The 11555-nt window shown below is 36.0% G+C and overlaps 2 protein-coding genes across 2 annotated transcripts; one reads left to right on the top strand and one right to left on the bottom strand.

Annotated features, from left to right (window-relative positions):
• The first annotated feature begins 242 nt into the window (after positions 1 to 242).
• On the top strand, positions 243 to 3320 carry LOC115623864 (doublesex- and mab-3-related transcription factor A2). The gene is made up of 4 exons (XM_030518409.1): positions 243 to 491; positions 1601 to 1855; positions 2795 to 3046; positions 3117 to 3320. The coding sequence occupies exons 1-4, from the start codon at positions 243 to 245 to the stop codon at positions 3318 to 3320; spliced, it is 960 nt and encodes a 319-aa protein (XP_030374269.1).
• A 1325-nt stretch (positions 3321 to 4645) lies between these two features.
• Positions 4646 to 10575, bottom strand: LOC115623863 (hematopoietically-expressed homeobox protein Hhex). The gene is made up of 2 exons (XM_030518408.1): positions 10119 to 10575; positions 4646 to 5103 (listed from the first exon to the last, which is right to left on the bottom strand). The coding sequence occupies exons 1-2, from the start codon at positions 10573 to 10575 to the stop codon at positions 4646 to 4648; spliced, it is 915 nt and encodes a 304-aa protein (XP_030374268.1).
• Between the last annotated feature and the right edge of the window lie 980 nt (positions 10576 to 11555).

The following is an 11555-nucleotide window of genomic DNA, read 5'->3' as shown; positions in this document are numbered from 1 at the left end:
TGTTTTCCTTACTCCCACCAATCCAAAAGCACTAGACTCTGAGATTTAATTGCCCGCCACTGCGCCTGCGTATGTAAACAAACCGCCAAAATCTGGTTTCCTTTGAAACAATTGCGAGCCATTGCGTTGAAGTGTTTCCAAAAAATAGTTTCTTTTCATGTGGCATTTACTGCGTTACAAATCTTCGCTAGCTAAGAAAACTTTTCATCACCGGTTTGCCATTTGAACTTTAAGTTGGGTAAATGGCCAGCGAGGACTGTGAGGGGAGTGGCGCGTTGGTCGTTAAACGCCCGCGAAATGCGTCCAATTCGAAATCCTTGAAACTCATTGAAACACCAAAAATTTCCAATCGAGTTCCGAAATGTGCGCGATGCCGTAATCACGGCATTATATCTGAATTACGGGGCCACAAAAAGCTATGCACCTACAAGAACTGTAAATGTGCCAAATGTGTTCTAATTTTCGAAAGGCAGCGAATAATGGCCGCCCAGGTGAGATTTAGGTGAAATTAGATTATACAAATATCTATTATAGTATCAATCGTTTCAATGCTTGTATTAAACGGACCCTTCCATTTTATCATCTTTGACGGAGGTATGTTCATATAATGGGTTAATAGTTATTTTGTACGATTGAAATTTTATTTCAGTTGTTGATATTACCTACCTTCAAGACTCGTATATCCCAGATTTGCTTCAGATATCTTCATAAGCAAAAAGGATATGCAACTAACAATGATTTCAATCTTCGATCATATGGAACTACAGAGGAAATAATGAGGATATATTTGATTGGTAACTTGCTCTGCACGAATAAGACAAGTCTACGTTCCAAGTTTAGTGTTCTCTGCTGTTAGGTGCTAAGGTTTTCTGTTGCTCATATTAATAGTCTTTGTAGTTCATTGTTTTTTGTACGCTTAAAAAAGATAAGACCTTGATAGTTTTAAGGAATTGTTTTTATACCCCAGAAATAAAAGGGTAAGCTAGTTTATTGTTTTCAACAACTAATGGAACTTTAAATTTAAATCTTAAATTTCAAGCTCTCAGAGAATATTCAAATATTTCTTTAGAAAATGCCAGTTAGCCATTTATTGTTTTCACTTGCCTTAGGTATTTTTTTTTTTTTTTTTGCATTAACGCATTTATTCTGTCTGTGCAGCCAAAGTTTCTGTGTTCTAATTTGATAGACAAATACCCGTTGGGGTGCATTCGACAAATCCAACCCAACCAACATGTTATGTAAACAAATGAAATTGAATACGTTTAGCTGTTAACTGCCAGATTTCCCACAAAGTTCGTCCGAATAGGAATAATGATGAAAAGTTGTCAAACGTGGCAGCAAATCGAGCGAAATATCCGCTTACCATATGTTTGCACAAGTGTTAATGCTGGAATGGAGTTGGACGTACAGCTTTAGCTGGAACCGGACAATGCCCAAAGGAATTGGCATTTCATTGGCATTCTGTTTGGTTTGGCAGCGAAACTGTGTAAAAGTCAAACACGGACTCCGAATCCACACACTTGTCGCATATTAATTTCAATTGTACGCATCAAATACATATTCTCTTTGTTTTTTGGGGGATTGGTGTGTTTATTTAAAGGTCGCCCTCAAGCGTCAGCAGGCTGTGGAGGATGCGATTGCATTGCGTCTGGTGGCCACCAAGACGGGACGCAAAATCGATGCACTGCCGCCGGGCAACATCTTCGGGCTGACTGTAACCGAACCCAAGGACCTGCAGTCCCTGCCAGACTGCCATTCCGATGAGGGAAAGCAAATGCAATCGGCGGTCGCAGAGCAGCCAACAGAAGTCAACAATGTCGCGCAGGATCTGAGCGCTACGCGCAAGGATAATACTGTTCGAGCTGCCAGCATGTTGGTGAGTTGAAATGTCTTTCAAAATTAATTTAAAACTGTGATGTCTTATTCAATAAAAAAAATAATTGGGAGATCACGTATGTATATGTATTATGGTTTTATAATATCATTTAAAAACAAATTATTAAAAAAACGTTGGAAATCTTTCACAATATATGATAATAAAATTAATATTACTTATATAAAACAGCCTATAACGTTTTTGGGAAACAAACATAGTTTGTTTGTATTTTCGCAAATAAAAACTTCAAAGAGATTTGATATCTCCAGAATTCTTTTTATTTTTATTCCATAAAGAACCGACAAGTTTAATAAGAATTACACAGACATTGGCTGATGCGAATGCTTTTCTTGATAAAAAGCTGTTTCTTAACTTCTGAAGGTATTTTCAATTAAAAAGATAACTCCATATAATTAGCCATCTGTAAAAAATTAAGAAAAAAAGTCACATAATTTTTGAAGCTTAAAGGATTTCTGCGGACAACATTTTAGTATGTAACAAGCAAAAGGAGGGACTCCATAAAGTATATACATAATTTATTAGAAATTTCACAACCTAATTCCACAATATTTAATTTGCAGAGGATGGTGGTCTCAATTATTTTATTTAGATTATCAGAAATTTCAAAATTTACATATTTTAATTTAATTTATCAGAAATTTCACAATTTATTTATTTTTTGTCAATTTGTGATAGATATTTCACAATTTAAATCTCGATTTTCCATCACTTAGGTACTTCGTTTGAGAATCGCAGAGAAGGGCGGCCACAATATTTTTTTATTTAATTTAATTTATCAGAAATTTCACAAATTAAATCTCGATTTGCCAACACTTATGTACTTGGTATGAGAATTTGCAATTTTTTCGTTAAAATATCTTTCTAAAGTACCTTTCCTTTTATATTTTTCGATTTTAGGAAACAACTCCAGTTTCTCAGACGGCAATCGATATGTTGGCCCAATTATTTCCGCAACGTAAACGCTCCGTGCTGGAGCTAGTTCTGAAGCGTTGCGATCTGGACTTGATACGGGCCATTGAAAATGTGTCGCCCACTTCGAGGGCCACGCCCACCCAACTCATTCCGGCAACAGAACCGCCGCAGTCGTTGCAGTTGCCAGGATCAGGACCCCAGCGGAGCAGTGCTTTCAAGCCGGTCATTGCCGATCAGGTAAGTACTCCACTATACTACTAGTTTGGAAATCAAATCATCAGCTATAAGGACTGCCATTGCTTTGCAGTATGGTCGAACCAAGTTGGAACTGAAGTCCAGCGCTTTGGTCAGCTCTTCGTCAACGCTGGGCGCCCCAGCGACGACCATTTGCGCATATCCCAAGTGGTTCGTACCGCTCTCTTTTCCCGTCACCATGGGCCATCTATCGAACCTGGCCCCACGCTGTACACTGCCCAATTGTGCGTGCTTGGAGAGCTATCAGTTTCATTGAACTATCAACTGTCTATGAAATTACAAATAACAATAAACAATTATTAAATTCTAAATGCACAAATTATTTAGTTTAGTTTTACAATATTTTAAAAATTTGTAATAGAAATCTCAGCTTAGCTTTGGCAGAGTTGTGGAGGATTCATTGAAAAATAAAAAGATTATCTCGTTTTTTCCTAAACTTAGGAGAAGTCTGGTGACGCTATCTCTTATACTTTCCCAGATGCTTACGTTCATACAGACGGACAGAAATATCTGGAACGACTCGTCTTGTCAAAATCACGAACAAAACAAACGAATAAAAGCAACTTTTTAGAAAAGTTGTTCAAGCACACGTTCCCTTTCTTTTCACGTAATGAAGAAAGCTGAGAAAATGATTTCCTTATAATATTAGTAATAACTTTTAAAACTAAGAATTTGTTCTCTGAAATTTAGAATTTTATCTAAATAGGAAGCAGTTTGTTTTGAACTTTTTAATGGGTGTTGTTTTTAAGCGATTGAAATGGAATTTCTAAATACTTTCGCTACTTTTATGAAAAACAAGCTAAAAGTTTAATAAAATTAAGCACCTTTGTGGAACTAGATTTTCCATTTAAAAAAAGAAAACTAAATATTCAGTGCTTAAGATCTTTTTTAAATTATTGTTTTATGCGCCGATTGCATAATTTTTTCGTAGATAGAAAATAAGTTGTCTGCTTTATAAATTCTAGATAAGAATACGTATTTTCTAAAAATATTAGGCAAAAGCTGTTATTTGAAAAACTATTTTCTATTAATTTTAATTTGGAGCTGGGATTTTTTAATTAAAGAGAAATATTTTTTCACTGCAATAATTAATTCTAGAAATTTCTAGCATTTGAAAAGGCATTAAGCTTTTCCGTGTTCGAAATAACTTTTCCTGTTTACTTTGGAATGCACCTCATATACCAGAACTGTACCAATCCATTCTAACAATATTGTTTAATTAATTGATTTACTTTTAAAATACAAGGTTTGTTAGTCATTAGACTAAAATAGTTATCTTCAAAACACTTACCAGATATCAGCTTGAAGATAACATTTAAGTATATATAAAATATTAATTTATTAGTCAGAATTTATTACATATTTTACTGATGAAAAGATAGACCTTAATTATGTTAACAAACTAGTTAATTAGTTATCTTATTTCTATACTTATAGTATGATATTAACTTATACTTATGTACTTAGCTTAATGGTAATCAGGAACTACTTACTTTCTAAAGGAATATCTACAATTATTTTAATGGCATACTCACTAAGATCTTAGCTATGAGTAAGGATTGATGTTCCTCCTGATATTTGTCAACTGAGCTTTATCACTTCTTCCTGTTCGGCGTCGTCGTCTTCATCGTCCTCCGATAGGTACATGCGATCGTCCTCATCGCTTTGCGCAGCCCCTGCCTCCATTTTATTGTCCGTCGCTCCCGAACTTCCGGCCTCGGAAGACATGTTTTTCGTATTTCCGCCGCTATTCAGACTTCGCTTAGACTGGTTGGCCCGTCGCCATTTGGCGCGACGATTCTGAAACCACGTCTTCACCTGGCGATCCGTCAATTTTAGCTGCAAAGCCAGGTGACGACGCTCCTCGGGCGACAGGTACTTAGAGCTGGAGAAACGGGTCTCGAGATTTTTCGTCTGTTGTGAGGTGAAGCGTATTTGGCCGCCCTTCCGCTTTACGCCGAAATTCGACATATAGAAACTAGCAGCGGGGTAGGCGTTACAATAGAGTGCAGCGGCAGCGCTCGCGGGATTTCCAAAACCTATTGAGAAGCCATAGAAGAATTGGGTTTGTTAGTTCAGCTAAATAGTTATGCTTCTTCAATATCGAAATCGAACAAAATTCATATTAAAACTTGGATATTTTATATTTTTTTATGGGAATTGCCTACCAATCTTCTTCTATGCTTTGCTCTTTAAACGACTATTCCCAAACTATCTTATCTTTAAATTAAAAGCTGTTTTCTATTCTACAACTATTTGGCATACATGGTTACCATAAGCAATCCACGAGTGATACAAATCTATTAGATATTTGGGAGCTACAAAAGTGCTCAACGAAAACGATATAGCTATCCACTTTTAAGTGGAAAATAGACATGGAATTTTAGAAAATTTAACCCAACATCGCTTTTGTAAGATCAAACATTTTCAATCAAAGTAAATTAAAAACGTTCCTTTTCTTATAGGTACAGAGTTATAATATAAGGCTTCGGCTTTTCTTAGCAGAGAGCTATACTTAATTATAAGATTCTTATCTTAGCTAAAACGATTCGGTTCTTAATTTTTCAAATCCATATTGAGAATAGTAGCTAGGAATAACAATGAATTCAAAATGATTAAATGATGGTACAACTTTATTTTCTAATTGCATTGTTTTCAATACAAAAATTTAATTCTAAGCATTTTGTTGATTTGTCTTCGTTAGTAAATTTGTCTGGAGATCTAATAAATCGGAATTCAAAGAGTTATCAATAAGCAAGCCAAGTACGGATATACTTTCCTGACACAAAATCCGTCAATAAAACTTAAAAGTGCTAATATAAGACGAAAAGTCATTAGAAAGCCTTTCCGACTATCTAGTGAGTATAGTTTCGATTGCTATAAAGTTATATATTATTTCATATTGGAATGCCTAATAGATGAAAAAAGTTAGTGACTAGATTTGAATAACAATCTGCTTAGAAAGTCATGAATTTAAATAAAAATCAGAACCAAAAGAACCTTTTTTCATTCCTTTGCATATCAACAATAATTTGCAAATAGTTTACATTCATCTTTTCATCTTTTTCATTTCGTTGCAACAACGAAACCTCCTTGAACTGAAAAGTTTGTTAATTGTAATTGTCTGTGATTGGTCGGCCAATAGCATTATAATAGTCCGTCCCTTTCATGCGCTTATCAAGCAATACTATCAACTACTCGACCAACTACGAGCACTACAACTATGGGCAATACGTCAACGCCCACTTGGAAATATTGGAAGTCCAATACACCTGCGTAACAACACTTAAGACTTGTAGGTTTCGGGTAATAAAGATGACGTGTTTGATAGCGAAATGAGCAATAAAGTATTGGTCATTACCTACAAAAACTCCCGATATAGCACACTAATTCACTGAGCAATCGTTCCATTCTTGGCTGGAATTACCTCAACGGTATTCGCGCAAAAGCCCAAAAAGACATTTATGTATTCATTTATATTTATGAATTGTTCATAACGAACTTAAATATATAATGTGTTTAATCTAAATTGTGTACAAATAGACTTATTAACGCTTGTTTCATTAAGTGGCGATAAGCCACTTGGTCCGCATGCCAGAGAATCGATTCAAATCAAATCTGAATCTTCACAACCCCTCACTTCCTTTATGGTGTGCTCGAAATAGTACCCTAATCGCTCGAAATTAAGTTTGTTATTATTATTCTGCTTGTCTATATCATGTACATGTCCAATATATATATCAGGTACCAATGCCCACATCACCCACTCAGCACACGATAGACGACGACTCAATCGCTTATCTCAATCAACTGGCAATTGTCGTCGCAAGATGATGGACAGCGCCTATTAATCGCTCCTAATAGCATTTTTAGTTTAGATAAGCCTTCCATAAGGGCACAAATTCCGAGATAATACACCTCCGAGTAGCCGAAGTGATCATGCTCTGCATAAAGATTTAGTGTAGATATGTAGAATTGAATGCGTAGCGATCAAGAATATAAATGGAGTATTTTATTAATATGCTATTAAATTTTAAGTTGATGGTATTCTTTAAAAATTTAAACAGATCTATGCCATCAAGAATATTAATATAAAGTTAATTAACTTGTTATAATCGAAAAATTTGGAAAAAGGTACACAATCTAATAAGATTTCGCTTTCCTAAATCAATATTGAACTTACAATTTTGTTCATCGATTTTTAATATTTCTTCTCAATCGGTAAACATCTGTGAGCAGAAGATACGACTAGGTAGCATCTTCTTAAAGGATATTTCGTTAAAGGAAAATGGGGAAGAAATACCGCAACAGACATTGAGAGTGTAGTGTCAATCTATCATTTCAGCTTAGATGGTTGATAAAATGTTCAACAGTGGAGAAAATCCACTTTGATTGACAATGAAATGTTGCGTATTATTGACAATAATTATTCAGAGAATATGAAAGCACCTCAATATTAGCAAACCACAGCACAGTAATGCAAACAAAGATATAAGCCGATAAATATTAAAAGCAAATTCTATCTTGTTACTATTTTTATCAATCTGGAATACCATCTGGCTACCAATCTTGATCTCTAAACAATTTATACTATGTTGACGCAATTTATATGTTATTATATTTTAAAATGATTGTCAAAATTGCTGATAAAATTCCATTAACGGTGTGAGTCAGCACTGATATATATGATATTGATAAATATTAACTGATATTTTAATTCTTTTGGCTAGTAATTATAATTTATTTCGAGTCTTATAAGTTCAACTGCTTGGAAAAACTAATCAGACAGTTTTGCAGATTTCAGAGCTATTATTTTATGTTACAAAAGAGTTGTATAATTTTACATTTTCTCATGTTTCTACATTTTTTTAAAGAGTTTTATTGAAACGTATGTTTTTCGCTTAGATTAAAAGTTTTTTTTTTTTGAAGAACTAATTACCCTGTTTTTGAGTTTAGAGATCCACTCTTTTGTATAAGAACGTTATTTTAATACATTCTATGCTCGAAATCATATCTTTCATCAATCGTCCTATATTATATATATTATGCATACTATAATATATCGAATTTTTGATCACATTCAAAAGCAACATCATAAATAAGAACAGAAATCCCTAACCCTGTGCTTAGCTATAATATCGTAGCTTTGTTTTTTTTTTTTGGTATCTCACGGTTCCTGAACCGTTTCGAGAAACTAGTCCACACAGTTTTTTTTAGAGCACCAAATGAATGCGGACTGCTTATTACATCAATTTCAAATAAATAAGTGTTATTTGTCATTTAGATAAGGGTATAAAGCGACAAATCGCCAGTTGGTGGATTGAGGGTTAATGTGCGTTTGACCCAAAATATACCCACGGTTGTGCGTGTGCGTCTGACTGAGTGTGAGGGTGTGTGTGTGTGGCATTATATCTAAAACTCCCCCCTGCCCTTTTTGTGTGTGATTCGGAGCTATGAAGTGGCATTGGCGCCAACACTTGACTTTAACAAACATCAACACACTATTTATAATCACGCTCATGGTTACATTAAACTTCATTATGGTACGTAAGCGCATTTTTGGGGAGATCGAATAGAGTAGTAGCTGATTGAATGGGTGGCATTTACAACCTTGTGGGTTATCTTTTCTTTTTCATATTCGACTTCATGTGGGTAAGACTACTGACAATGCTTTTTGAGTTTAAGGCGCACTACTTGTATTCTCAACCAAACTCCTCTTCTCCTAGTCTTTTCGAGGGAAGTTCGGCTTAGATACGATTGTGAACGGGGGCAGTACTACGTACTGTTTAAAGAGCATTACAACATATACAATTTCACCATTTTTTCACCCATTTGTGGGCTAAATTCGCGCTTATCCTATTTCGCCAGTTCAGCAGATACGATTGTGAAGGGGGGGCAGTACTACATAGTGTGTACTGTTTAGCGAGCATTACAACATATAAAATGTGACGATTTCTTTCACCCATTTGTGGGTTAAATTCTCGCTTATCCTATTTCGCCAGTTCAGTATTGACGCAAATGTCTGTCCAAACGTTCAGTAACTTATGTATCTCAAGTACTTTTTGGTATGTGAGCTGATGAATGAACAAAATAGCCAACTAATTAATGAATGAGGACAAACTGATTTGAGATTAGACCATGATTAAGCAATTTATTTTCTAAATCTAACAATTATTAATTTTCACATAAATATACTTTAAGCAGTACATCAAAAAAGGAAAATTGTCTTATGCTATGTATGTATATGAATAATTTTGATAAATGTGTGAAGAACTCAACTGCTAGTCTAATCGTATGTTCAGTTTGAAATATTAGGGCTTGAAAAGCTACGGACTGGGCTTCAAAGACTAAATTCGATTCAACATTTTATTTATTATGAATGTTATTTATCTGTCCTAAGCCCTTAGAACTTCCTTCATAAAGTGACTCTATAGAAATGGCTATTTAGGATTTTATTCGGATTGAATCTGTGGCTTTTCATGTATGGAAAGTATTTATTTATTTTTTATGTTCTATAGAGGAATATAGCTCTCTTTTTTCTTTAAATCCATATCAATTCCACTTGACAAATCGGTTCTTAACAGTTTTATTAATGTCCAAGTAAGCCACTTATCTTCTAATTAAATCACTTAGCAATATTAAATGTTAGTCATTTAATTTTTAGGGACTGGAACCGATTATTACTTTGAAATCCGTCTTTTAAATGTCTGGACTAAAGATATTCTTTAGAAAGCAAAATCACTTCGATTTTGAAGATAATACAATTCTCTCAATTCTACACAACTGTGTTCTCTAAAGCTGTTTCCAATTTCTTTATGTAATGTAGAATGTTCCGAAATTTCGTTTAAAAAAAACATTTCGACTTTTTGAAATACAAACTCACCTTTGCAGTCCATAAACGGACTATATTGATCGCAATACAATTCTCTCTATCTTTAGGGCCCAAAATCACTTCCAATAATAATACAATTCTCTCAATTCTACGCTTCTGTTTGCCCTAAAGCTATTTCCAATTTCTTTATGTAATTTAGAATGTTTTGAAACGCAAACTCACCTTCGCAGTCCATAAACGGACTATATTGATCGCAATATGCCGACGGCGTGGCAGCAGCTGCGGCAGCAACGGCGGCTGCCTGAAAATGTGGCATGAAGAGGGAGGTGTTCTTCTGCAGGTTCAGGACTTGCTGATAGAATAACGAGGCGGGATCTGGATAGACAGGATTGAAGCGCAGCGTTGTGGGCGACAGCAGGGTGGCTGCCGCACTTGGCTCCAGATTCTTGAGTGAAAATTGTGAGGAGGCGGCAACATCGGCATGTGATAGTTCGTACGATGTGGAAATTGGAGCGACATTATTGGCGGGTGAGTTGCTGGACAGGCTGGCTGGACTCTGTGGCGGGGTTGAAACAGAATGTGTGACTAATTTGACAGCCTCCCGTGTACTGGTTTGGGTTTTATGCTCCAAGATATTGTCAATGGAGAACAATGATTTGCTTGATTTGGTCGCCTCCATTGCTGGGGATCGGTTCCGAGCGTATTGAAATCGATGACCAGATCGCACAAGCGCTGGCAGTGAACTAATTGCTGAAGTCCAATAAATTGTACCAAATCAGATTTTACAGAATATAATAGATTGTACATATAATGTTGTGCTAATGGGTAGATACCTATATTAATAATAATAGAGCGGTATGTAGATATGCCATGAACCATGCTATCTCACAATTGAGCCGATAAGAATGCTTCGCACCTATACCTAGCAGTGTATGTATGGCGGATCGGGCCATCGTCTTGTTGCTCGTCGTGTACACCCAATCGTCGCACCGATGCGATTCACCAGCTATATAAATCAAAACACTCGGTGGCTTATTAAACCCACACACAATCACATATCTCTTGTTCGAACCACTTTTGATCTCGCTTCCACCCATGCTCGGGCTCGGGCTCGGGTTTGGGGGCTTCGAGTGCGTCGGTACTTTTGATCGAGTAATTGTTAATCACTTTGCTTATCTTTTGGGCGAACGTCGTCCTCGTTGTCGCACTACTGTTCTACTACGATTCTTCCTCTATTCTCTCTCTCTCTCTCTCTTTCATTTCTCACTTATTGTTGTTGTTGACGAATTAAAATCACCAATAGATTCTCATGCAGCCCCAGTTAGAGCCCATTATGTGAGGCACCCCCCGACACCTTTGCTGCCCGGCGATGACAACGACATTAGTTTGATTGAGTAATCGGGCCTGTGTTATGATTCTCTAGATTTTTGTGTTCAGTTTTTTTCGGCAGTGCTTCGGTGGCTTTCGAAACAATTTATGCTTTTGTATAACCAACTTGGCGCGGCATTCGCTCTTATCAGGACCCAGTGTGAAGAGCCGTCGGTTTCCCCTTAAAGCCTCCCGGATGATGGATTACTTTTGATTTCGGGCATTGCCGTGGGCGATAAAATGCACAAATAAATAAGTACCAACACAATAAATGCGTTTAGTTGTTATTGC

Source organism: Scaptodrosophila lebanonensis, unplaced genomic scaffold (assembly GCF_003285725.1).
Source record: "Scaptodrosophila lebanonensis strain 11010-0011.00,11010-0021.00 unplaced genomic scaffold, SlebRS2 tig00000053-arrow-pilon, whole genome shotgun sequence".
NCBI classification, from domain to species: domain Eukaryota; kingdom Metazoa; phylum Arthropoda; class Insecta; order Diptera; family Drosophilidae; genus Scaptodrosophila; species Scaptodrosophila lebanonensis.
The sequence above is the reverse complement of the archived record's forward strand: the minus strand, read 5'-3'. Positions and strand labels throughout refer to the sequence as shown.

What these genes read in the sequence shown, in the direction of transcription:
- LOC115623864 (XM_030518409.1), top strand. Translation starts at nt 243, where the DNA reads ATGGCCAGCGAGGACTGTGAGGGGAGTGGCGCGTTGGTCGTTAAACGC. An exon ending in AGCGAATAATGGCCGCCCAG is followed by an intron (nt 492 to 1,600) that starts GTGAGATTTAGG and finishes GTTTATTTAAAG; the next exon opens with GTCGCCCTCAAGCGTCAGCA. An exon ending in CTACGCGCAAGGATAATACT is followed by an intron (nt 1,856 to 2,794) that starts GTTCGAGCTGCC and finishes TTTCGATTTTAG; the next exon opens with GAAACAACTCCAGTTTCTCA.
- LOC115623863 (XM_030518408.1), bottom strand. Translation starts at nt 10,575, where the DNA reads ATGGAGGCGACCAAATCAAGCAAATCATTGTTCTCCATTGACAATATC. An exon ending in TCCGTTTATGGACTGCGAAG is followed by an intron (nt 5,104 to 10,118) that starts GTGAGTTTGCGT and finishes GCTTCTCAATAG; the next exon opens with GTTTTGGAAATCCCGCGAGC.